Raw genomic sequence first — 27734 nt, 5'->3', positions numbered from 1 at the left:
AACATCAGGAGCGAGACAGATAGAAAACAGCCCACAGGGCACGCTGAAGAGCACACACAAAGCATTTGTTGCTGCTTTAGAAAATGTCGCAGGTATATTAGGGTGGCAGTTTACATTAGCTCTTGAATCTTCTCCTCCAGTGTTTCAACATCAGTTCCTTGAAACTCAAAAATCTGTTTCAAATACACAAAAACACAAAAATATTTATTGATTCGAACATCAAAGTGTCAAGGAGTTTTGTGTCTGATTCTAAAATTGTTTCCCATTTCCTTAATTTTTAAGACACTTCAAGTATAAATACACACCAGACAAGGTAAATTCATGACCTTTATTATTTGTCATGAGATATTATTTGTCAGGTGCCCTCAGGTGGTATGGCCATAGATAGTGTGCTACTCTTCCAAATGGGTGGTATGAATATTTCTCCAGGTCTTTATAATTCTATTTAATGTATGACCAAAAACATACAAGAGTGCTGGAGAGGAAAAAGCCCAGTCCTTGAAATTAAAGCCTATTATCTAGGCATCAAGGGCTAATTCAATTATAAATACAATTTTCCAAAACAAAATCTTTTTATGACTTTGGCCCAGATTCTAACAAGTGTATGTTTTGTATATTTTTTACAACCCCAACTCAGGGTACACTTTATAGTGGAGGATATATTTTAATTGTGGTAGCTTTTTTTTTTTTGTAATATATGAAATAATGGACTCTATCTTTCTTTTTGAGACAGGTTTTAGGTAGTCAAGTCTGACTGTAAATTCCTGATTCCCCTGTCTCCAACCACGAAGTGCTAGGATTACAGGCAAATGCCAAACGTACCCCATTGGAATGTCTTTTAAATAGCTCTCTTGCATTTGGTTTGGAGAGAGAGTTCAGCTGAAGTGCTTGGTACACAATAACAAATTATTAAATTTGATTTCCTAGAGCCCAACTTAAAAAACAAAACATGGTGGACTTTGTGTGATGGCAATCCTTGAGCTGGGAGGTAGAGATGGGTGGATCCCTGGGTATTGATGGACATCCAGTTTAGATTACTATGTGATCTTCAAGCTAATGGGAGACCCCAAACCACCGAGATGGATGGCTCCTGAGGGACCATGCTGAGGTTGTTCTCTGGCTTCCAAGGGTACCCACATACACTCACACGGACACACACAAGTAAACGCATTACACTTCATAAAACAAGGATGTCAACCTACCCTTTCGAACCACTATCGTGCTAATCCTAAGTGTATTATTGTTTGGGTCAAGGGAAGAATGTAAGTAAACTGAGACCAGGATCAGACAGACATGAGCTTCTAGGAAGCAGGTTTTGAAGCCAGGGATGTGTTAGGACTTTGAAATAGGGGCTGGGAAATTCCAGAACAAAGCTCTGTGCTCAGTGTGCTGTGGAGAAGTAACTATGCCCACACTTTGAGTTTCTGCTCTCCTACTCAGCAGCAACCCCTTTGTGTCTGCCATTTTGTTAACTCCTTGAATGTAAACCCTGGGTGTGGATCACTCCCATCTTGGTCCCATTTCACTCACCTTCTTGCTTTTCGGTCCGCGTCTGAAACAGCACAGTTGTCTTTTGAGTCTTGAGAATGGAGTGACCTATGTGTGGGTGCAGAATTTCATGATTGATCTGAATTGCCGGTATGTATTATTCATCTCCCTATAAATAATTCCCCGGGCCAGAAGCCAGGGGAGGAAGGTAGCAGAAGGAAACTGCCAATGGTTCTCCTTTTCAAGGCTGGGAGCATTTCAGTTTGCAAAATGCTTGCCTAGCATACACAAAGTTCTAGGTTTGATCCCCAGCACCTCATAAACCAACTGTGGAGGTGTGCGCCTGTAATCCAAGCATTTAGGAGGTAAAGAAGGTGGGGGGATCAGAAGTTCAAACCCATCATGACCTTCATAAGAGAGTGTGAGGTCAGCCCAGGCTACACTAGACCTTGTTCTTCCCAGTGGTCTGGAAGGTGGCTCTGCAGCATGAAGGGAGTTTCACAATCAGGAATGCAGGAGTTTTGGATTCCACTTTTGTCTCTGTTTGTCCTATGGGAGCTGGAAGGGTGAGCATCACTATACAAGAACAGTGGCCCCCACTTAACCTTATTTTGGACTTTATGTCCAAGATCCTCCTAAGTCTTTATCTTTTCTTTTGCTACATGGGAGCGCTATACAATTGGAGGTAAGAATGACACCATCTGATGTAAAAAGCATTCACAACAAGAGATGGTGTCTGCTCTCATGACCACTTCCATGCAATTCTAGATGATCCTCTGGATTCCCAGGACTCCATTAGAAGATATTTCTCTTATCTCTTTGGAGACATCCTCAGTAGATCATATTGTGTCTGCTTATGTCAGCCCACTTCCTACTTCAAAGGACAGGGAGAACTCAAAAAGAGAGGTTGGGGGGCCCCTCTAGAGAGAATTCTTATTGGGGAAAGCTGTGTCTCATAGTTCAAGGCATGGGGTGCAAAAATGGGGCCCAGATCTCCAGAGGGGTGATTTGCATGATTATGGGGTTATGAGATTCCCACTCTACAACTACCAAGAATAGACGAGAACAAGAAGAATCATGGCTACTGTGGAGTCTGACATCTTTCTAGAGATTCATTGAATCTACCACAGGGGACTGTCACCCACTGTATCACATGAGATAGAATTTCAAAAATAACTTCTAAGTAAAAAGCTTAGAGAATTATTGTGAGGGAATCATACTGTATAACCACACCCAGACACCACACCCACCCTCTCACATTGTTACCCCATCTGTGCTCAAAAGCAACTTCAATTCTGAGTGCTTCACAATGAATTGATTTTGCATATTTTTGAACTTTACAAATAGAATTCGACTGACTTTATGTCTGACTTCCTTCGCTCGGTATCATGATCATGGTAGGTTGAACAGCAGTCTATAAGTGTTCCAGTATTCCTTTGGATGAATATAACATAATTTATCCACTTGGGCTATGGGGGATGATGCTGCTGGGAACATTCTTGTCTATGTATTTGTGGAGGGGGGCAACAGGAATTCATTCTTGTTGCATACCTAGAGAATGGCATTATGTGATTAGTAGAAGTCCTTTGTCTGTATTTGTCTCCCCCCTTGGCCCCTGCCCCAGAAAGGATCTCATATAACCCAGGCTGGTCTTCATCATACATTATACCCAGGGTGACTGAATTGCTCTATGCACAACCACACTCAGTGTATGACACACCAGGGATTAACACAAGGATAGCTAGGCAAGCTTTCTACCAACTCAGCTACATCCGAAACCCCAGAAACTAACCATCCCTGCAAAGGATGAACATTCTAGTTGCTCCACATCCTGATAACACTTGGTATCACCAGTCTGCATGTCAGCCATTCTGATGGCTTTAAGTGACATTACCATTGCTCCCTAATTGGTCACCTTTAATGTGGACTATAGCAATAATCACATAACTTTCTCTGTATTCAGTTTTGTGTCATTTATGCCTCCCCTGCTCCCATGAATCCCAAAGCCACAAATGTAGTCATGAGATCCTTTCCAAGCGTCTACAGTGTTTTCTTCCTCACCATAGAATCCAGTCTTCTAATCATGTCTCAGTTTTGTCTCCTCCACCTCACCACCATTCCTCACATGAACTCTGAACTCTAGGGACTCAGAAGAATTCACTTGCTTACTTAAGACACACAGATTGAGGACCTCTTATCTGAAGCACTTGGCTACAAGCATTTCAGGTCTTGAAATATTTGAAAATAAATAAGGAGATATCTTGGGAATGAGACTCAAATCTAGCTTGGAATTTGTTTGTGTTTCACATGTATCATATATCTGTAGTCTGACGTCTGCTCTAGTTTCCTTTAGGGTGCTATGATTAAAACACTCTTACCAAAGGCAACTTAAAGGAGGTTAGGGTTCATTTCACCTCACTACTTCCAGGTCACAACATGTCACTGAGGAGTCAGACAGGAACTCAAAGCAAGAACCTGGAATCAGGAACCATGAAGGAATGTTGCTTCTTGACCCAGTCTCCGGATCACTCCCTAGTTCATACTTAGCTAGCTTTAAACAGCCTAGGACCACTGACTGGGGAATGGTGCCACCAATGGTGGGCTGCTTACTCTCACATTAATTAATAATCACAATAGTCTCTTACAGGCATGCCCACACAGGCCAACCTGATTTAGACAGTTCCTCAATTTGACTCAATTGAGTAAAAGATGACTCTACCCTGTGTCAAGTTGACAATTAAGGGTAACCAAGGTAGGAATTTTGTACAATGCTTTCTAATTTTTTCATAAAAGTAAGTCTACGTACATTGAAACATCAGTCTTGCAGCACCATGCTGGTACAAAGTATCAGATATTGGAACATTACTGACTTTGGATGTTTGGGTTAAGGATATTCACATGGTTTTGTTTTAACACCTGCACTTAATGAGTATCTACAGTGAACTAGACCATTGGAAACAAAACAGACAAAATCCCTTAGGAACTCATGTGCTAATAATAATTTCCTGCTATTGTCTAAGCACAGAAATGATTCCAGATACACACCCATGCTATGCTGTAAGTCTGCTTCTCCGCATCTAGTCCCATTCCTGTGATGATGGCCATTTCATGAAGCCTTCTGAGACATCTTCTTCACTGAACTATAGTATTCTGAACTTTCCTCTACAATGTAATTGATTTTGTCATCAGTCTGCCCACTAGCTCAAGGACAGAGACTATATTTTTTCATCATATTTTTAGTGACCAGTTTGGAACTCTCACATAAATTAGCTTTTATTAGAGGTCATTTTTGGTCATTGAAATAATAATTCAAGATTCTAGGTGGTATTAAATTTCAGGAATTACGTCCCCCCCCCTTTCTTTCTGTTTCTCCCTCCCTCCCTCTGTCTGATGATTAGTGGTAACTGTTAACCTGACAGAATTTAGAATCACTTGGAGATGGGCTTGTGAACATGCCTGTGAGGACTGGCTTGATTCCATCAGTTGAGGTAGGAAGACCCATTCACTGGAGATGGTTCTATTTTCTGGGCTCCTGGACTACATAAGTGAAGAAAGAGACGTGAGCAGCACGCACTCACCCACTCTTCTCTCGTTCTGGGTGCAGATGAGTGTGGCCAGCTGTTGTTGCAGCTTTGGTCTCCCTGCCATGATGGACTAGACCTTGACTTGTAAGCAGAAGCAAATCATTTCTCTCCTAAATTGATTTTGTCAGGGTCGTTTATCACAGCATCAGGGAAGAAACTAGACATCCTCCTTCCTGCTTTCTTGCCTTTCTTCTTCCTTCCTTCCTTCCTTCCTTCCTTTCTTCCTTCCTTCCTTCTTTCCTTTCACTTTTCTTTGTTATGCTGGAGAACTGAATATGGGAGTTCACATATGGGAGGCAGGAGCTCTACCATCAAGCTGCATGTTCACCATTGTCTTTCTTTGTCTAGCTGACCAAAGACAGACATTGCATTTGTGTATTCCTGTGTAGTGTGCTTTGCATCTGGGAACTTAGTAAGCAGACTAAATAAATGGGGGAAGGCCACTGATCAGAGCTTATGCCACAAGTGGCCGTGCTAATGAGAGCTGTGCAACTGTCCTGGGATATTACTGGGGATTAGGGGACCGACAAAGTAGTGATCCACAGTGCTTGCCTAGAACCCATGCCTGCCATCTCATAAACCTGTAGTCATCTCTAGAGTCTTTATAACAACCAGTCCAATATAAATTCTGTATAAAGAGCTGTTACCCTGTATTGTTTTAGGAATAATAATAAGAAATGGAAGTTAGTATGTTTTCAGTATAGATTTTTTTTTCCAGATATTTCTGGTCTGTTGTTGGTTGCATGCAAGAATTTGGAATTCACGTATGTCAGTTCAGCTATTAATGGCTTATGAATTTTGACCAAACTGTTTTCTCCTTTTTAATCTGGTGCTGTGGTGCTGTGGTGCTGTGGTGCTGTGGTGCTGTGGTGCTGTGGTGCTGTGGTGCTGTGGTGCTGTGGTGCTGTGGTGCTGTGGTGCTGTGGTGCTGTGGTGCTGTGGTGCTGTGGTGCTGTGGTGCTGTGTTGTGTCTCAAAGGCTTCAATCAGAAGCATCAGGAATGAGTTTACAGCTCTCTTAATGTTGCCTTTGTTTTAAAGTTTTCTGCACACACACACACCCTCCCCCCTGATTTGAGATAGGTTCTCACTATGTATCCCAGGCTAGCCTTGAACTTGCAATTCTCCTTCCTCTGTCAACCAAGTGATAGAATTACAGGTATGCCACCTCACCTAGCTAGATCATTCTTCATGCATTGCTGCTGCACACTTGAAATAATTGCAACAAGGGAGAATAGGAAATGGACCATGGCTACCAGAGATGAACTTCTGCCCATCACTGGAAATGAGGAATAGGTCTTTGCTCTTTGTGGTAAACTTAGCTTCCAGGGCTATTTTCTTCAATGACACTCCCATCCTCAAGTTTCAGATGCCCAGTGTTGGGTTTCTACAACCTTTGGCTTATCCCCATTTACACTCTTATACACCCAAGTGCATAGTGAGTGTCTCTTAAGCCTAGATGAAGGAGTAAGCTTCTGTCTATCCTCTCATTTTTGGGGTGCTCTGATCAAAGGCACAGTCAGACTTTCCCCTCAGTCCTTGTAGACATCTTGGGAAACTGAGCCTACTTTCCTTTCCTCAGACAGATGAATAGTCACCACCAGTCTGTCCTCATCTGGGCAGGTCTACTTCACCTGCCGAGATCCTTTCTCAGGCAGGCCATTCCAATGGCTAGATTTCAAGACTTGTTGTCCCCCGGCGGGTCGGTCCCAGACATAAACTTTTATGAGTGCCACTTAGCACCACAAGTACCCATGATAAGGGTCCTATTTTGGTCGACTCCTTGTGAGAAAAGAGTGAGCACCTGGTTGCCTGAACCTTGCATGGCTCTGAGGCAATATGTGTTCCCTAAAAAGAGAGGCCATCAACAGGTCTTTCCAGAGTTCACTAATGAGTATTTTGTTTCCTGGTTGCTTTTATTCCATCTTCTTTGACTCTGAGTACAACTTGTTCCTGGGTCTTCTCATTTATCACAAATCAACAACCCCTTTAATTACTTCATTAATTTCCAGGACTGTGGATCTCCAAGTATGATGTCGGTGATTGATTGCTTTGGACTGGGCAATGGATGTGGCCACATTTCTTGTTGAGTTGCTTTGTCTAAACACCCAAATAGGGAGTTTGCATCTAGGTTTACATAGCAATGGCTGTGTAGCAAAATGTGTATGTGTGATAAGCATTCTCACTACTACTGAGCCTGCCTCAGTCCCTGAGCTTAAAAGGGTATCACTAAACAGAATCCTTTACACACGTGTGAAGATCTCTGTTGGAAACAAAGTACACACATCTGTGTCCTCTAACAAGAGAGGCCATCAAAAGGTCTTTCTGAAGTACACAAATGGGGCTTTTGTTTCCCAGTTGCTTTTATTCTATATCCTTTGATGCAGTGAATCTTAACTCTGAGTACAACTTGGTCCTGAGGCTTCTTGTTTCTCATAAATCACCAAATGAAACACTGCTGTAGCCCAACAATTGAAAATTCAGAGGAGATGAACAGGGCTGTGTAAAAACTGTAAAGGGTAGGAAACCCTCAGTTATCAAGATAAATGACGTTTATGAATTCACTATAAATGAAAACTAACTATTCAAAATCAATACAAGGGCAGGAAAGATGGCTCAGTGGTTAAGAGCATTCACTACTCTTCTGAAGGCCCTAAGTTCAATTCCCAACACCCACATGGCAGCTCACAGCTGTCTGATGCCCTATCCTGCAGTGCAGATGTAGAAGCAGACAAAGTACCCAATATGCACAAAATACGGAAATAAATGAGTCTTTTTAAAAAAGTAAAAGAAATCCAGTGTAAACTCCTCAACGATCAAAATGTTGAACATTAAATAAAAGCATGCTTTGCAACACCAGAAGGTGATTCGTATCTGCCTAATCCTTGATTTGCAGAAGAGAAACGTAGCAGCCTCTCAGTTGTTAAGACAACTGTAGTATCCTTAGCAGTGGTACTAGGAATTGCTAAACAGACCTGAAAGCTGACTCTCTCTGCTAACTTTCCTTCCATCTTGCTTAGTTTTTAGACTCTATAGTTCTCTGACAAGTGTATCGGCCATGCTTGGGGCTGACCAACAGCTAAAGAAACAGACCATAAGAGACTTTCAGTCCCATTAGGCAGAACTCCTCTTTGTCTGCTGCTGTCGGTAGCAGGATGGAATTTACAGTGTAAGCAAGTGATGGCGACTTAGTGTAAGCACAAGTTATAGATATTCCAAGAGTTTAAATGACCTCTCATATACGTTGTTTTTAGAATTCTATTTATTTATAACGTCTTAGGGAGACACGGCTATATTATTAAATATCTCAGCAGTAACACATAGCCTTCAAGTCAACTATAATAATCATATCATAAGGTATGCATCAAGTCCAGTGCTTTGCACTTTCTGTACATTTATTAAAAACTTCCAAGACAAAATTTCAAAGACAAGTGTGGTGGTGTTCATCTCACAAAGAAGGAAAATGAGGGGGCCAGAGAGATGGTTCAGCAGTTAAGAGCATTGGCTGCTCTTCTAGAAGGCCCAGGTTCAGTTCCCAGAGGACCTAGGTTCAATTCCCAGCACTCAAGTGGCAGCTCACAACCGTCTGCAACTCCAGTTCCAGGGGACCCAACACCCTTATGCAGGCATGCATGCAGGCAAAACGCTAAAGCATATAAAATAACAATAAAATTGAACCTTAGGATGGCTTATTACATTCCTGATCTCTCAGTAATACTAAGGCTCAAACAATAGTCGCCTAATTCCTGGGACAGTGAGACCGTTGCTGGTATTGTCTGGAGAGAAGGCCAAGCATTATTTGTTTCTGAAGTAGTTGAACACAAGTATTTGGGAAGGAGTCTTCAGACACATGCCCTTCCTTATCCTGCTTCCCGTGAAGCACTGGGCATCATCATCTCTTCCTGGCCACTGTAAGTGAGCCCTGTTCCTGTCCTGTCCTCTTTCTAGCAAATGACTAGGATGCTTTTTGTCTCTATACCTAATTTATCTTAATGGCAGACGCTTATTGGAAATGACTTCCATGATGTCAACAGGAGCCTTAGACTTTGCAGACATCTGGGCAAAAGCTTCCTCCTACTTAATATGAGAGTCCAGCAAATGGTTTCTTCTGTTATGAATTAATTATGCATGAATGATTTGTTTATTAGCATATACACACCCATTTTCCACTGCTCTCACAAGTGGGCCTACTTAGTGCTTTAGGAAACCATTCTAAGGCAAGAGATGGAAGTTGAAATTAACTTTTGCTAGTTGGCTCAGACAAGCAGTTGGCCTAGACTTGCTAATTCTTTGTTTTGTCTCCTTTCCTATACTCTGTAGACATCTGCTTAACATGAAACTCAAATTATTAGTATAATGGAGCCATTGTTCAATCTTAGAGGCATGGAGTCCCTTAGTATCATCTGCATATATGAGTGTATGTATGTATGTATGTATATACTATTTATGTTTGTTTTTTCTAAAGAGGGTTTATAACCTTTAGTGGATTTGTAGGATGGTTCATAAATCAAATTTATGATTTATATATACACACATGCACATATATATATATATATATATATATTTTTTTTTTTCAAAATATATGATAGTGTACAGTTTAACTTTCTATGATCTTAGTTAGTTTACTAGGTAACCATGATCTGAAAACATTACATAGAAAATTCCTGAAGTAAATGAAAAGCCTGAAATTACATGCCACTTTGAGAAGCATGATGACATAAGGAATGAATGGTTCCTTCCACCTGCCCATTAGCCATTTAGTTGTTTCATCATCAGACCAAAGTGCTTATGTTCAAGTCACCCTGTTTTTACTTAATAATAACCTCAATGAGTAATGATTGGTGGCCAAAGAAAAGCTATAAAAGACTCATTTGACATGAAAAGGTAAAAGTTTCTTACTTACTAAGGAATGAAAACATATGTACGTTTCCAAGATCTGCAGTAAGAATGGATAGGGCAACCCTTCCATGTTATAATAGGATAGTTCAGTAGTGCCTGTGGTTGTGAGCATCCACTGGTGGTCATGGAATGAATTCCTTTTGAATAAAGGAGGACTAGTGCATGTACAATCTAGTACTACAATCATGATATTCTGGTTACAGAAACTAGGAAAGGTCTTGGGTACTCTACCTATAAGATATCACAGGAGGGAACTTATTTACCAAAGCGAATGTTCCTGGAACATGATGTGATGCCTTAGAATCTAAGACTTAGATGCAAACACTAAGGAATATAGCAGAAAAACCAGTAACCCAACGTATTACCCAGTGTTTGCTGTACCTGTGCATGTGCGTGTGTGTGTGTGTTTTGGTGTGTGTGTGCTCACGGGTGTGTATACATGTTTGTACAGGTGTATGTAGAGGTGAGAAGTCACCCCTCATGTGCTATCCCTTCCCCCCTTTGTGAGAGAGCATCTCTCACATGGTATGAAACCCACCAATTAGGCTATTCTTGCTGGCAGCAATCCTCAGGAATCCTCCTGCCTCTGTCTCTCCAGCACTGGTGTTTTAAACACACACTGTTACACCTGGCTTTTCATATGTGAGTTTTGGGGTTCAAATTCAGGTCTACGTGCTTGTGTGAAAAATTTCTGACTGAGCCATCTCTTCACTCCACGATAGCCACTTCTTATGGTATCCCTCCTGATGTTCAGTCAATTATTAATATCATTATTATTATCTATTCACTTTACATCCCATTCACTGTTCCCCTCCGGGTCATCACCTCCCACAATCCTCCCCCCCCCCCATCCTCTCCTCCCCTTCTCCTCAAGCAAGTGGGAGGCCCCTGGCTATCCCCCTACCCTGGCACATCAAGTCTGCGAGACTAGGTGCATTCTTTCCCACTGAGGCCAGACAAGGCAGCCCAGCTAGTAGAACATATTCCACAGACAAGCAACAGCTTTTGGGATAGCTCCCGCTCCAGTTGTTTGGAACCCACATGAAGACCAAGCTGCACATCTGCTACATATGTGTGGAAAGTCCTAGGTCCAGCCCTGTATAATCTTTGCCAACCAACTTCTTATATGAAAACTTCCAGCAGTCAGGGAAGGGTTACTAAGTATCACACCTCCAGGGCATGATATATGGCTTTATGTGTTTTATTTCTTTTAAAAATTTTTTATTTTATTTATGATGTTTATATGCTAAAAATAACATGAGCAAGAATGAAGGTCAAGGAAAGGGTAAAAGCCTACAAATGACATAGTGTGAGAATGTCTGTTCAGAAATGTTGGAGACAGTGGCAAGGCAGGGGTCACAGAATTTGAGCAGCAGAAGTCAGTCTGAAATTTTTGCAACTATAGAACAAAAGGAGAGTCCTAGCTCTATCTGATGCAAGGACATACATTGTGTCCTCAAAGGAGGCAAATCTCCTGTGTATTAGGGTAGTTTATATGACTTTTTTTTTTTTTTTTTCCGAGAACCTTCAAAAGGCACAGTGCACAGTGGCTGTTTTCTTACTGGAAACATAAAGACACTTCTCAAAACAATCCTTAGTAGAAACTGTACTTTAACTCTAAAAAAAAAAAAAAAAAATGGATAAATGGTACTTAATTTCTTCAATAAGTCATTTTCCAGTTACATGTCCCAGATTCTGGATGTGGTTTTAAGGACATGAATTTAATTTTTCTTTACTCTCAAGAAGACAGTTGATGCCAATGAACTCCTTCCTGCTTGATTCTCCTCACAGAAAAATTTAAATGATTGCATCTTTTTGCCTGGAATCCCCCCCTTTGCAGTGACTCTACAGATCACTGTGAGACAGAAACTGGGGGAGAAATGTTCAGAAGGGTCCTGGTTTAACTCTAGATGCAAAGGGAAAAGTGGGACGAATAGAACCCTAAAGATCTGCTCAGACACCATTTTGAGATTTGAGTCAAAAGAAGTAAAAGATTCAGAGTGTTATTCCCTATAGGGTTTCTGCATCCTTTTCTAGGCTCTTGCCTTTGGCATAGAAGGTTTTTTCATTTTGTTTTTGTTGCCATTCTTGGCTGTTTTTTATATGATTATTTATACTAAAAGATTAGAAATAGATGCATCCACACATTGGGGTAGAGATGATTTCAAATTGTTTAGGTTTCAAAAGAGACTTAATTTTTTTTTAATTTATTATTGTCTGTGTGTATTTGCATGAACATACAGGTGTCTTCAGAGGCCAGAAGACATCATTGGATGCCTTGGAGATGGGGGTTAAGGGGGTTGGAGCCACAGAACCTGAGTACTAGGAACTGAACTCTTAACAACTGTGCATCTCTTCATCCCAACTGTTTAGTTTTAAAGCTCCATAACCAGAATGCCAAGCTAATAATATTCAATGAAAACATCAATTCTTACAGAAACTTCTTGGGGTGTGTCTATGTATATTATAATCAGGCTTATCACATGGCCCTGGATTTAGAAGTTAGGGAGTTACAGTAGCTACTGGTAATATCATTTCAGTTAATTTTATTTTCTGATAGTTACCTATCAGCCAATTTAAATCTGAGTCTTTTAGTGATTTCCTTACATGTCACATGTCCACTAGAAGTGCATATGTCAACTCTTGTTCTCCAGGCCACTGTTGGGAGATGGTGAAGCCATTAGGATGTGGGGGTCTAGTAGGAGGTCTTCAGGTCATTGGGGGCCTATTCTAGAAGGGAATTATAGGATCTCTTTCTCTTCTTCTGTCTCAATTTTTTAGTTCTTTTTGGGGGGTGGGGTGGGGTTTGGAGTTGCTGCAAAAACACATCCACTTTATGACAATGAAGACTCTATGGGAATCATTGAAGTTAGAGCAGTGGATACATTCAGAGTTTATATATTTATTTAGTATGTCCGTGAGTGTTTGCATGAACACATGCTTGTGTACCATGTGCATGCTTAGTGCCCAGGAAGGCCAGAAGAGGGTGTTAGACTCCCTAGAACTGGAGTTGCACATATGTATAAGCCATCATGTGTGCTGAGAACTCAATCCACATCCTGTGCATGAGCAGCAGCTAGTGCTCTAAACCTCTATCTCCAATAAACCCAGAGTTTAAAGGCACTAGTATTCTTGGCTGGATTCTTCTTTCATCTGCACAGTGGCTTCATTTTCAGGTTCCATGTGGTGAGAAACTACTATAGCAGATGCTGTCTTGTATTTCTGCCTTTCAGAACTAACAGCATCAAGAAAAAATACATTGACTTGGGTCCTTAAATCAAATTTTGACATTGGTTCTGAACTAACAGCATCAAGAGAAAATACTTTGACTTGGGTCCTTAAACCAAATTTTGGCATCGGTTCTGAGTTGAGAGGTTTGATTAAACTGAAGGGTCCATATTTGATAGTGGCAGAGTTGCTTGGTTAAAACCCAGAGATGGAGCTTTGAGACTAAAGCTAGGAAGTAGGGCTCCTGATAGACAGTGGAGTATGGATGCTGGGCAGAACCAACCAAGCCTGAGGAAGGAAGGTGCCCAATGGAGGCCATGTATGTGGTCAAGGAGTATGGATGGGACTGGATTTGCAAGACCATGTTCTTTTCTTTGAGATGGTAGCAAAGATGACATAGACAGATATTTACACATGTAGGTGGGGCAAGTTGAGGAGACACATGTTAAATAGTTTCATCTTCAACTAAAAGCCATGGGAAGGAATAGGTAGTGATTCAAAAGATATCTTAAATTTATTGCACAAATTATATCACAGCAAATACCTACCAACAGATAGAAACAAAAAATTAAACTCTACAGCTGGTAGGTCAAGTAGATGCTTTCCAGTTTGACATGATCTTTATAAAACCCAAGTGTGATTTTTAAACTTTGCAGTATGGTTCATAATATTTTAGCTGTACTCTATTCCACAGAATAGACAACTCATAATGCATTGAGACATTTTTCTGAAAAGGCATCAAAATTGCTTCTATTGTCAATGTTAGAAATAATATTATAATTATTATATCCAGATACTGTTTTTTTCCTTGAGGTGTTTCTATAACATATGTTCCCAGAGATGGGATTTTGGTGTGAAAGACAATGCATATTTTGTGCCTCCTAACTTTGTTGCAAAATGCTATTTCATGAAGCACATGTGAATAACTATCAATGCCCCCAGTCATTCTGAAAACACCAGCTTCATCATGTGCTGAGTATTTTAACTGATTTTTATTCTCTCTCTCTCTCTCTCTCTCTCTCTCTCTTTCTCTCTCTTTCTTTCTTTCTTTCTTTCTTTCTTTCTTTCTTTCTTTCTACCATTGGTATCTTCAAAAGAACAGCTAGTAAAACACATTAAACCATGAAGCCCAGGATGGATTTCATACTTTAGTCATGATGACATATTTAATATTCTTTACAACCTTGTGAGGAAAAATTTATAATAGTCTATCTTGCACATAGGGAAACAAAGATCTACAGAGACAAAGCAAGCCACTGAGGTTCCCATAGAACCAGTGTTTGGACCATGGGAATTGAACCCAGGCTGTGCACAATGTTATGAGGCTGTATTGCATTGTATAATCTTTGGTGACTTTCCCCCCACATCCTGTTAATGACTATATCCTTGTATGTGAGAGTCTATCATGCCCTTACATGACAGGCTCTGCCCCCATATTCCAGAGGGAATAGTGGGATTTTTATTATTTGGATGCCTCAGAAGGGGAGAGATTTATTATAAGTTTTGTTTAAAACTAAAAATTATATATATATATGTGTGTGTGTGTGTGTGTGTGTGTGTGTGTGTGTGTGGTGTGTACCCTTGGATAGGTTTTTATTTTAGCTTTTTTGATGGTTTCCATGAAAACATACCTTTTGGGTGTGCTTGAACATCTGGAATGTGGGTACTACTTTGATGTGATAATGTTCAGTCAATTCCTGGGAAACAAAAGAAGTGGTGTGAAGTCAGAGTTTTGGTGACTTTCCTCTGAACCAAGTGTGCTACTTGGTGACTTCTAAGAAACTGTGTCTCAAAGCCTAGGGGCACCTGACTTCATCAAATTTCCCTAACATACCTTCAAAGACAAAACAAAACAAACACAGGGTACCAACGTGAGATGTGTCAAAATGTTTGTAATCATTGAGCTAGGTTTTAGGAAGTGATTAATAACTTGACAAAACCTAAAACTAGTTTTCACCATGGCTTCATTGCAATGTCTGCATAGATGTGAAAACTATTTGATTGACTAGTGATGTCTGCTATAGCAGGAGGGGATACTATATAGTTGCTAATATTTAAAGAAAGATGTGTAAAATAGTTTGCTACATTTATCATGAAAACAAAGATATGGAATTCCACTTGTTTTTTTTTAGCCAGGTGATATCACCATATTCATAGAGCTCTGCAGTGATGTTGTGTTTGGGGTTTGATGGTCCACACAGAGGATTTAGTAGTTTTACCTTAGATGAATCCACATCCACCTGAGCAAACATGACATTTTGGTATTCTAAAGACATTGCCTTCAAGACAAAAGAATAAAACAATATAAACATTAACATTTGCACCATAAAGTGTCATTCTGTAAAAGAAGAAATGTATAACTTGGTTGTTAAAGCATCATTCTGAGGGTTCATTACAGCCTAGAACATGGAACCCCCTCAAGCAAAGATCCACTGCAGGGTCTAAGAACAAAGGTGAGGATGTGTGTTTCAAGATTCAAGGACAGAAAGCAGAGCAATTGGGTTGTGTGCAGTGGGGGCCAGACCTACCCTGTCTGGGGTGGGTGGGGAGACAAAACAGGATGTTCCTGATGGTGTCAAGGGATTACCTGTAATGGTTTTCAGAATTTGTCTGGGGTGATAGGGGTGCGCTTACATAAGTGTTATAAATTGTGCTGTAGTCCTGGAGTCCCAGAAAAAGATGCAGTTCTCTGAACCAGATATATACTTGGTACTTTTTACCTCCTCATTTTTGACAGGGTTTGGGAATATGGTGTCAGTAGAAGGGTTTTCTGATGACTATCAGCCTGGTTTTCTCCCATAGACCTACCCACACCCTCTATAATCTATCATATATTAAAGCTAGATTTTCCTGACTTCCCTGTCAGCTGACTTCAGCTAGCCAATGGGAAGCTGTGCAGGAATGAAAGGTGGTAGAAGACGAGGTTGTCTTCTGTTTCTATTTTGTTCTGGAAATGTCTTTGACTGCAAGGTCTTGGCTCAGGGGGTACAGGTAAAGGACAATAATAACTTACATTGGCACAGATTTATGTTCAAATCTGTGGTCAATTTATAGTATCTTGATTTGTTTAAAAATCTCACATCACAAGCATCTCTTGTCACCTTGGTCAAATGAGACTACTCCTGGAAGGTGACATACAAGGTGGCTAAAGCTTGGCCAAGTGGAGTCAATATCAGAAAGAGCTGTCCCTGGGGAGGGAGAAACAGGGAGATTCAAGGCATGAGAGTGCTTAGCTGAGAAGCACAGCTGCTGGCAATGCCCCCTGTAATTCTGTGTGTGGACTGTGACTTCTGTGGGGGTCTTTCTTCTCTAGTCTGTTGCAGGGTATTTGACTACACTGTGAAGCCTGAGATTGTGTTATTTACTGAAAAAGGCTGTTTCTAGTTGTAGTGTGGCTCAGCCCTTAGCATACACCTTTAATCCCAAACAATAAAAGTAAAGTTATTTTTTAGAAGGAAGCAGTTGTGTTTCAAGGTGGTGTCTAATTGAGTGGCAGACAAAGTGATGAATCAGAGAAAGATTTGACAGAATAGGATAGTCCCAACTCTTGATAGAAGAAAGGAAAGGGAAGCTACTTAAGAGAGAGCACTGCAGAGTAGGAGAGAAACAGTTTTACTGAGAGAGTTTTTAACAGAGATAGGTTGAAGAGAGAACAAGCCAGAGACTAAGAAGAAGCCAGAAGGTCAGAACAGATTGAAAGAGTTAATCTGAGGCCAAGCAGAGCAATTCAGGAGAGGCCAGAAGAGAGAAACCAGATTGAATTAGTTATCATGGAAAGTTTCAAGCCAGAACAGCTAAACTCAGAAAGAACTAGAAATGGGTGAGCTTATTCAGCCGTAAGTTTCAGAGACTGAAAATATTCTAGGCCTAGAAAAGATTGCACAGAGGCTAGAAGTTTCCAGGACTAGGCCTAGGTTGGCAGATGAAGGCAGTAAACCTCCCAGACAAGTATTTCAGGAGAATAAAAGACACTTTTACAGTAGTCCTTTGAGATAGTGAAATCAGAGAAAATTATTGTATAATAAACACAAAGACCTTTGGGATTTGGTAATATTTTTCAGATTAATAAGATGCTTCTGAGCTGGGTATGGTGGCAGGACTCTAACGACAGTGCTTGGGAGGCTGAGGGAGGAGAATCAGAAACCTGAGGCCCAACTGGGTTATATAGCCTGTGCTACTTATATAGCCTGTGCCACAGAGTGTGGTCCCATCTAGAGCCTTCCCACCTTGCCTTCCAGTGACTTAATAAGCATTTAATTTGTGGTGTTAAAAATTCTTGTTGAATTTATTTGTTTCTGATTTGTCTCTGCTGGAGAATACAGTGACTAAAGGAGAAAAAAAAACCTTCCTTCTATTGCCTCACAGACAAGGAGTTTAACAAAATCACATGAAATATATAAACATGCTCCCTTACAAAAGGCTAAGAGTTAGGTACAGCAAAGACGAAATTCTTTCAGCTACATCTCCCTCAACTCTCACTTATTCACAGAAAAACAATCCCTTGTTAGGCAGATGTCCTTCTGCTCTGTCTTATCTGCATATATAATGAATGATATTTACATAATTCCTTTTAATTCTAGTATAAGATAATTGATCTGTTGAAAGAATGAGCTTTTTTTTTTTTTTTTTTTTTTTTAGTTTTTAACTATTACAGGCATATTCAATGAATGTTAATTATTTTTGTTTTTGATCAAGAGCACAACTGTTAGGTCAAAGATTAATTCAATCTTAATTTCTGGGCCATAGATTAATTAATCGCTTAACGTGCTGTAAGCTATTTATAGGTCTTTATTTTTCTTCTAACATTCTGTCATACATATGTATAATTTATGTACCTTGTAAGAAGTTGCTAAATTATTTTTAGAGTAACTGCATCATTTTACCATCCTACCATCAAAGATATAATACATTTCTTCACATCACTAATCTAACAAAAAACAACAACAACAGTAACAACAAAGCAAAAACAAACTTGGGTTTTAAGGCTGGGGAATTAGCTGTCAGTAGAGTGTTTGCCATTCAGTCATGAAGACCTAAGTCTGACTCCATGAACCCATGAGAAAAATAGGCAATGTGATGGTATGTACTTGTGGGAAGGTAGAGACAAGTGGATCTCTGGGGCCCATTACCCTTGAGCCAGGTTACCTTACTTAGTGAGTTCCAGCCCAGTTAGAGATCTGGCCTCAAAAAAGCCACAGCACACTGAACCAAACCACCACCACTAACAAAGAAGATATAGATAGTGTCTGAGAAATGACAGCAGTTGTGGCTGGCTTTAGACTTCCACATGCTTCCCCCCGCCCCCTCCCCACATATATACACTTAGGTGGCATATTACATGCCTTTTATTGGCTACCAAAATTCAATCAGCTTTAATTCTGTGGCATTTGAGTGGATTTACACTTTTGCACCAGAGCACTGGCTATTTCTGTGGCATAGTGAGGGAAACCTCCTCCTTAGTTTTGAGTCACAGAATGGTTTGTCTAACACTAAAATGTTTCTTCTGAATAGTCTGAGAAGCTTAGGCATGGTAGGGATCCTGAAGAGTCATGACGAAGGAGGTGGGTTAGCCCAGTGGGTAAATCACTTGCTATGCAAGTGTAAAGACTGAGGTTGAATTCTAGAATCTTTGTGACATGTAAAAGCCTGCGTGTGTGGTGGCCTGCCTGTAACCCTAGCATGAGGGAAGCAGAGACAGTGGAGCCATCTGGCCAGCCAGCTTAGCCTAAAGATGAGCTCTGAGTTCTTCAGGAGACCTTGCTTCAGTCTGTGAGGAGAGCAACTGAAGAAGACATCTGACATCAGCTTTAGACCTGCACATGTGAACATACACACATGAGCCACACATATACAAATGCCAAAGGAGAAATGCCATGTAGCTCGTCCATCTTCTGCAAGTTCATTTACGACTGAATATTAATGGCTGTGACTGTTGTTAGAATTAGTTTTAGCAGATTCAAGAGGCCAAGTGAGAAAATCCAAGGTGTTTAAAAATCTCACTGAAAACAGAGTAGAAGGTTTTTAGTTGTATCACCACGGGATCAAAACTTGTTTATAGTCATACATATATACACATATATGTATATTGTATAAATTGTGATATTTATACATGTCACAAAGGTGATCACAAATAACCAGGAAACTTTGTACAACCAGGAGAAAGAAAACTACAATTCCCTGAAATGGAGGGCTGGAGAGATTTCTCAGTGGTTAGGAGCATTGAGTGCTCTATCAGAGGACCAGGGTTCAATTCCTGGCACATCCATGGCAACTCACAGCTGTCTGTGACTCTAGTTCCAGAAAATCTGATGCTGTCTTGTGGCCTCTTTGAGTGCTAGGCATGCAAGTAATGTACAAACATACTTTATGACTAAACATAAATATTGTGCCTATCTGGGATCTTGTTCAGTATTTGTAAGTCCTGGGTTCCAACTTTGGAAAGATGTAATGATATGAATTCCCAATTCCATGTGTAATCTTCCTGCATACCCTGGCGTTCCTTTGTGAACTCCCCACAGACAAATAATCCCAATCTTCTGATATCACCTCATGACATCCCAGAATATTAGCTACAGGGATGCTTAAAAGCAAACGAACAAAACGACTACATCCTCCTAATAGTTCAGAAGTAGAAAAACTTAAGAATGACTGGGAAAACTTTTGGGGACCTAAATTCCTTTGGCGACTTTGAGGTAGACACTGGAAATCCTTACCTGAAAAACAGGAGCAACTATTTTGCAGGGATCACACCACTCTGCCGAAAACTCTACCACCACAAGCCTGTTTCCGGCAGCACTGAACAATTCCTTCAGTTCCTTCTGAAACCAGAACACAGTGGGAAGTGTGCACAGTCATGGAATCTCACAGAGTCTCTCAAGAAATAAAAGGAAAATCTTGCAAAGGGTACAAAAACAGAGGAACCTTATCTCACTGTCTTACAGCCACTCCAGCTTTTCTAAGGGAGTCTGAGGTTAGACATAGTTTTCCCTGTAAGTGCACATGAGTGAGTGATACATCCCGAAATCCTATCTCCATTAAGGGTGGAGTTAATTCCGTACAGAGGGCATGCTTGCCCTTCAGCAAGAGAACTTGTTCTCTTGTTCCCATTTGATTTAGTTCTGAGCAGGCGATGATTCTAAGAAGACGCACCCATTTCCTGGGCCTGTATTTCTGCAGAATGGATGACTTGAGTTCTCACACAGCCAAGACAGGTTCTTGTTTTTCAGTTGTTTAGAAGTCTGCTTACTAAATGAGGTGGCAGTGGTGGCTGCTTTTGTGTAGAAGCAGGTCAGCCAGGGAGAAATGGAAGTGTTAAGGTGAAAGCAGATACACTGTGCAAGCAAGACGGGTGAAAATGCAACAGTGGTGGAATTTCTTGCTTTGTAGGAGTGATCACTTGTAAAGTGTCAATCAATACCATCCATCCATCTATCTATCTATCTATCTATCTATCTATCTATCAATAAACATCCTAAGTAAAATTTCCAATAACTACTTATGTCACCTAATTAAAGTCTTCCATCCCTGGATCTCATATTACTGTATGTATGCTTTTGGTTGTGACTGTCCTATATTATCTACTTGGGGTATGGTTTTTCTCTATTGGAATCTATTCTAGTTTACCCCTATTTCTCCCCCAGCTTCTCATTTGCAGATGGGAAGCCCCTATGGAATGCTTGCTGGGTGAGAGAATGACAGCCATAGGGCATGTTCTTCATAATTTATCTTCCTATTATTCACCGGAATTGAGATTAGCTCCTCCACTCTGATGTTCTGAGCTGTAATCTTTATGCTCACTCTGGTCGATATACATCCTCATCCTACTGATTTCATAGCTAAGGGTGATGGTGTGGCTTGCTCATTTAGGCAGCTTGACTCCAGAACATATTTCTTCAACCATTACTGATTTCTCTCAGTGATTAGCTTCACTCTTTTCACTGTCATTAAAGGCATAACCTGTGTGCCCACGGACTAGATGCTAATCAGGTTAGTTCATATTTGGATTAAGTTGAGCAGGGCCTATCTCCATTAAGGGTGGGGTTAATTCTATACAGATGACAAGCCTGCCCTTCAGCAAGGGAACTTCGTAGGTTCCCATTTGATTTAGTTCTGAGTAGGCGATGATTCTATGATGATGCTCCCACTTCCCAGGCCTGTATTTCTGCAGAATGGATGACTGAGTTCTCACACAGCCAAGACAGGTCTCTGTTTCTCAGTTGTATCTCTATTTCCTGTGATATTAGCGATTAAACCCAGGGACAAACTAGATGGTCTATCTTTAGTCCTCTTGTTACTTTTTATTTTGAGATAGAGTTTTATTACTTGCCTTGGCTGGACCTTGTATTCACTAAATAGCCTTGGCTAGCCTTTAACTTGAAAATTTCCTGCCACTGTCTTTTGAGTAGCTGGAGGTACCAGCCTGCACACCAAAGCCTGGCTTCTTATGTGCGTTTGAGCTTCATGTACATCGTGAGATTCAAGTCAGCCAGAGTTACATACATGGTCTCTTCTTTTAGTAAGACCCTATGGCAAAAGACATAAAACCAACACAAGACTTGAAAGGTCTCCCTTGACATAGAGCAGTGAAGGAGTCCTGGGTGGAGGACATAATGAATGTTTATCTGGTCTCATTGGATACTGATTTTGAAGTGTCTTTTGAAATATTCCATGAAGCCAACAAATACTTGCCTTGGTGTTAATCCTCTGCACCATGATTAACATCTGGGACTTGCTGCTGACCCTCTCTACTGTTGATTTAGGTGAATCACTGTAGCTGTCCCATTAATTATGGCATTCTGGATGGACTATAAAGGTAACTTTTCTATGACATCATTGGATGGGTCATCTCAGAACCTAGAACTTTGGTACTCTGAACCTAGTTTAACCATTTAGGCTGTGGCTAGGTGACCAGTTGGTCAGCCAAGTCCCTGAAAACCAAGGGTTTTGGATGCAGAAGCCAACCTCTGGGCTCTCTCAGAAGCTGTGCTCTGGGCTCTCTCATCTTGTTCTCACCCCTTTGCCATCAATATATCCACATTTCTTTATTCTCTGACCCCCCTCCACCTCATCAGAAACCACACACATTAAGTGGCTCAAAGCTAACTTCATTAGCAGTTCAAAAAATGTGTGGTAGAAAAAAAAAAAAAGTACTAACGCCTCAATCCTCTAATGGGCCTCCTGTAAGTTCATTTTATGACTCACAGATTCCATGAACTTTGCCTTTTTGTTCTGACTACTTAGACAACAAGGAAACTTCACTTTCACACAATCAGAGGTTGGCAAACTCTCCTGTGAGGGGCAGGGAATATGTTAGGCTTCACAGGCTGCATACAGTTTTCCTAGCACCATCTTTGTGTTTACAACTTTTAAAATCTGTAAAAGAAAAAAAAATCTTTGCGGGCAATCTGCACACACACACACACACACACACACAGAGAGAGAAAGAGAGAGAAAGAGAGAGAGAGAGAGAGAGAGAGAGAGAGAGAGAGAGAGAGCGCAAAGATTTATTTCTTGGAATTGAAAACAATCTGGCCATGACTACTGTTCCTCAGAGCAACAAGGGCAAGAAAAATATGAGAAATGCTTGGTTCTACAATAAAGGAAAAATGAGGAAAACCCTTTGTTTGAGTCACCCCCCAACCCCCCCGCAGTCCCTTGTTGATGCAGAGACAAGTGCCTGGGCGTGGGGGGATGCACACCCATGGCTGACTGGACCTTGGTCTGCTTTTGCTGGCAAGACTGAACCAAAAGTGGTCAAACAGCAAGATGCTACTGTTGCCTTGTGAACACACTGCTATTTTCTTCTACAACAATAAGAGACAGTATTTCCTATGTCTCTGTCCAATATTCCCTTCCCTCATGTTTTGCCTCTTGAAATGCTTTGCTTATTATACTACTCATCTAGACCCTGTAGGCATTAGAATCAGGTACCCCTCTGCTTCATCCTTCCATCATCCCAGTTGGGGTTCGGCAAATGGCAGCCAAAAACCTCCCAAACCAAACCAAACCAAGCCAAACCAACAACAAAATCCAGACTTCACAATTACCAATCAAAGGTCTCATCCTCGTGAATTCTACCTTCATTTCTCTCAGTTTTCATTCAAGAAGGGAAGACAGATGTGACACAGAGTGAGCATCCTCCGAGCAAGGCCTTCCAGCAGAAGCCCTACTGATATTTTGGATCATAGTTTTTGCTATCATGGTGGGTAGGGGGACCTTGTCGGCATAGTAGGATACTCAGCAGAATGGGGCGGGGGGCTCTACCTACAGTTGTCACTAGCATCTCTGAGTGTTGGCAACCATAAATGACTTCTGGAGGCAGCAACTCATGCCCACATTCAGCAACTAACCACTGCTTCAATGGGAGGCTGGCTTCTAGGCACTGCTCACACACGGTTCATCTTCTGCTCTGAGGTTTTGTGCTGCTTGAATTGATTTAGAATTGAAGTCTGGGCCACTTGTCTCATAGAGAGACAAAGCTGACTTTCAGACACAGTTAATTAAGGACAAGCATCTGCCTCATGCTCTGGTTTCTGGATGGTCATGAGGCTGGGCCACACTTCTGTCCTCCAGTGCTATGACTTGCAGACTATCACAGCATTTGCTGCCAAATGGCTCACCCAGCCTCAGGGGAAGGAGGGGTAGAGGAAGGCATACAGAAGAAGCCTATCTATTCTCAGGATTTCAGCAGCATTAGTAGCCAGAAAACAGTGGGGTTTACAAAAACTAGTACCTTTTTAAAGAAAATGTTTGCGATGCTAGTTCATAAATAGGGAAAATTTCATCTCAGAAAAGTGGTCCCAGCCACTTTTCTACAATAAGAGAACTTTCTACAATAAGAGAAGTCTGAGCATTGCCTCTGGACCTACCTGACTGGCTGCATTGTTCCCCAACATGTGCTCACATGCATTTTCCTACACTCTTTCCTGACATCGTCATTGGAACCACGAAAGTCTGAGACAGTGTGGGGAGCGATTCCTTATGAGAAGTCAGAGCTGGTTTGTTTCTTTCTTTCTTTCTTTCTTCCTTCCTTCCTTCCTTTCTTTCTTTTTTAAATTTTGTTTACTATTTAAAAATTTTAAATAAAGACACAGTCCTGAGAGAGGGCCAGGGTTTTTAAAACTTCAAAAGATGTCAAGAAAACCAGTGAGTGAGAGTAGGAAGAAAATAGGTAGAGAGAGGAAGGAAGAAAAGGAAGCAGAAAAAAAAAAAAAAGAACAAAAGAAGATAGAGTTAAATATAATCAGTGGAGGAGGGCCAGGAGGGCATTGTAGACAGAGAGAAACAAGGACCTAGAATCAAGACTTTAATTGTGGAGAAGTGAAGAGTGAGCTCTCTTTAGTGCCCCAGACTTTGCTATTCAGGTCCCAGGTAGACCTTGATCCAAGGTGAAGACCTTATCAGCATCACCTGGGAGCTTGGTAGACGAGCAGGGCTTCAGGCTTTATATCAGATCCGCTGATGAAACCTGCTTCTGAGACTCTCTTACGCCTGTGCATGCTGATGTTTAAAAAGTCCAGCTATCAAGGTCCATTTCCAACTGAGGCTCTCTATAGACCAGTAAACAGGCTACCTTAGCTACCTCCACGTGGCCTGGGAACTGCGAACATTCCCAGACCCCACCCCGTACTTCCTGACTCAGAACCTGAGGGTGAGGCTCAGCGGTGCATGTTTTAACAAGTCCTCCAGGGATTCTGTGGCCTGCTCAACTTGGAGAAATATTGCTGTAGATTTAAACAGAACCTAACAAAACACAACTGGGTTGACTCAGCATGGTCAGGTGCATAGCAGCTTCGACATCTCAAAGGTGTGGGGTTACATGCAGTATACTTAACCCCTTTGTGGCTTGGTGCTGATCCACCAGGATGAAAACCATCTGCTACATACCTGCTCAGTTTCTGATAAGTATTAACTTTTCTATAGATGGATTTGGGGGAGATCCAGAGTGTTCCTAAGCAGGAACTTGTCTGTGTGTGTGTGTGTGTGCATGCACACACAGACACACACACATACAGACACACACAGACACACACACACACACACACAGACACACACACAGACACACACACACACACACACACACACACACACACACACACACACACACACACACACACAACTATGGATAAAAGCCAGAGCCTTGTACATTGCTAGACAAGTGCTCTATCACTGACCTATTACCCATTCCCCAGTTTTCCACAATGTATTCCAATGAGTTTTGGTTGTCTCTGCAGGCCAATATCTTTGATACCAATAATGACTGCAATAAACAGCTGCCCTCCCTAGACACCACATTTTTATTTCTTTTCTTTCTTTTTTTGTTGTTTTTTTTTTGTCTTTTTTTCCTTTGTTTTTTTTGTTTTTTTTTTTTTTTGTTGTTGTTTTTTTTGTTTTTTTGTTTTTTTTTGAGACAGAGTTTCTCTGTGTAATAGTCTTGGCTGTCCTGGAACACACTTTGTAGTCCAGGCTGGCCTCAAACTCACAGACATCCACCTGCCTCTGCCTCCCAAGTGCTGAGATGAAAGGTGTGTACCACTGCACCTGACTGACACCAAGTTTCAATATTAATACTCAAAAAGCTAGTTGTTTGTCAGAAAATACATGTTTGTGGGGCCAGAGAGATTGCTCAGCAGTTAAGGGCACTTGGTGCTCTGGTAGAGGCCCCTGGTTCAGTTCCCAGCACCCACATGGTGGCTTATAACCTTCTGTAATTCTAGTTCTGTGGAATGGGCTCTTTTTCACCTCATTGTGTACCAAGCACACATGTGATGTATATGTATACATGCAGGCAAAAAATCATATATACATAAAAATATGCTTTTTTATAAAAGAAATTTAACACTAGAAAATATAGCACTGAAATGGGTATCTTCACGGAATTTGTTACTGTCAGTAATTCCTTTTCTGACAGGAACACAAATTCTATTACACCCTCTGACCCAAAGCCAGGGCAGGAGCTGTATTCACTGGCACAGGCTAAATGAATCAAGGTGGCAGGGTTGTCTGAAAATACACCTTTTGGGTCAGGAGGAAAAAAGGAAAAGCAAAAACCAAGGCCTTAAAGAAAGACCAAGGTGGAAATGACCACTTGCCTGCCTCACTAAGTGTCTGCTCTGTGCATGTGGGGAAATGAGAAGCCTTACTCACCTGAGTGAAAAGCAGTGCCAAGGACAAAGTTATGCTTTAAATGATGTGACTATTTTGTGGTCTTTACATATTCTTATATTTTTCCTGATATCAAATGATAGCTTTAGTTTCAGAACTGACCTTTTGTGAATAATGATCTAAATATCTTTTAGAACAAATCTAAGATAAAAGTACATAAAAAAATCAAGATGTACCGCACCAATCAATAATTACAATACTACACAGGCGTACCCCTTCAGAACCTGAGGCAGGAGGACACCAAGTTTGAGGTCAGCTACCCAGAAAGACTCTTCAGTACTTTTCCAATTTATTTTGTGGGTGAAGAAAGAAGTGAGAAGAAAATAGTTTTCTCCAGCCAATTTATCACCATTTTTTTCTCCATTATGTTATGCTATTTCTCATAGAAACTACCAGGAGTCCTGTGTGATAACACAATTTCCGAGCGATGTATGTGTCTATTCCTACCTTAGATCCATACTTTTTTATTACATAGTTAATTAAAATATAAATGCTGGATACCTAGTGCTGCCCCTTTCTTGAGGTGTGAGGTGCCCGGTGCCACTATGATGAACAAGGAAGTGGTGGGGAGGTGGAAAGGATTGGGAAAAAAAAAAAAAAAAAAAAAACAGAGAGAGCTAGGGACAGAGGCAGAACTGGGGATGTGATGATGGTGACAGGTGAGAGAGGGCTGAGGTTGACGTACTGTTATTGCCTAGGAGGGTCGGTGGATGGTGTGCAATAGCCTGGAGCTTATGCAGATACAGACTCAGACCCTGACCTTCTGACCCCTGGACCCCCCTGGCTTCAGGCAATGATGGAGGCCTGAGATGAAGAAAGGGTCACTTTCTGGATTGGACCTCCTGTGGTTCATGATGCCAGTACTAGTGTTACCACTGAAGCCCATGCAGATGTTTGTGGTCTTGGATACCCCTGAATCCATGTCGAAGTCTGTGGGCTGGGGAGAGCTGGCCCTAACCCTCCCTGGCAGCTGAATGGCTCTCCTCAGTTGATGGCTTGCAGCATAGATGCAGATGGAGAAAGACTCATCCTCCCTTGGGGGCCTGACCACTAGGAATTTGACCATGCTCCAGTGAGTGTATGAAGAACTTTTCCCTCCCTTTTTTCTTTCTTTGAGGGGAAGGTAGGTCACAGGAGTTGGGTGGGGGTGGACATGGGAGAACTGAGAAGTGAGTTTTATTAGAGTACATGATATGAGATTTCCAAATAACCAATACCAAAATAAATAAATAAATAAATAAATAAATAAAGCTAATACCATTACCTTTCTTTTGTAAACCTTTCTTAGCTTCAAACAAAGTTATGAAAAATCATTGATGGTGAAGGTGTATGAAAGTGAATCTGTCTATGAAAGACAATTGTGTTAATATGT

General features: G+C 41.1%; 1 protein-coding gene across 1 annotated transcript; it reads right to left on the bottom strand.

Moving 5' to 3' along the window:
* Window positions 1–27284, bottom strand: LOC117709525 (thioredoxin domain-containing protein 8-like). The gene is made up of 6 exons (XM_076935188.1): window positions 27123–27284; window positions 19912–20016; window positions 15418–15477; window positions 14830–14895; window positions 1531–1596; window positions 1–173 (listed from the first exon to the last, which is right to left on the bottom strand). Exons 1-6 carry the CDS (start codon window positions 27282–27284, stop codon window positions 111–113), a joined length of 522 nt encoding a protein of 173 aa, XP_076791303.1. The 3' UTR covers window positions 1–110.
* Window positions 27285–27734: the final 450 nt, after the last annotated feature.

This window comes from Arvicanthis niloticus, chromosome 5 (assembly GCF_011762505.2).
Source record: "Arvicanthis niloticus isolate mArvNil1 chromosome 5, mArvNil1.pat.X, whole genome shotgun sequence".
Taxonomy (NCBI): domain Eukaryota; kingdom Metazoa; phylum Chordata; class Mammalia; order Rodentia; family Muridae; genus Arvicanthis; species Arvicanthis niloticus.
The sequence above is the reverse complement of the archived record's forward strand: the minus strand, read 5'-3'. Positions and strand labels throughout refer to the sequence as shown.

Bases quoted from the DNA above. Each gene is read 5' to 3' on its own strand.
- LOC117709525 (XM_076935188.1), bottom strand. From the start codon at position 27,284: ATGGATTCAGGGGTATCCAAGACCACAAACATCTGCATGGGCTTCAGT. The intron at 15,478-19,911 runs GTAAGGATTTCC...TTTGTCTTGAAG, and splicing joins TAGTTGCTCCTGTTTTTCAG to GCAATGTCTTTAGAATACCA. The intron at 14,896-15,417 runs GTAAAACTACTA...TTTGTTTCCCAG, and splicing joins TGGATGTGGATTCATCTAAG to GAATTGACTGAACATTATCA.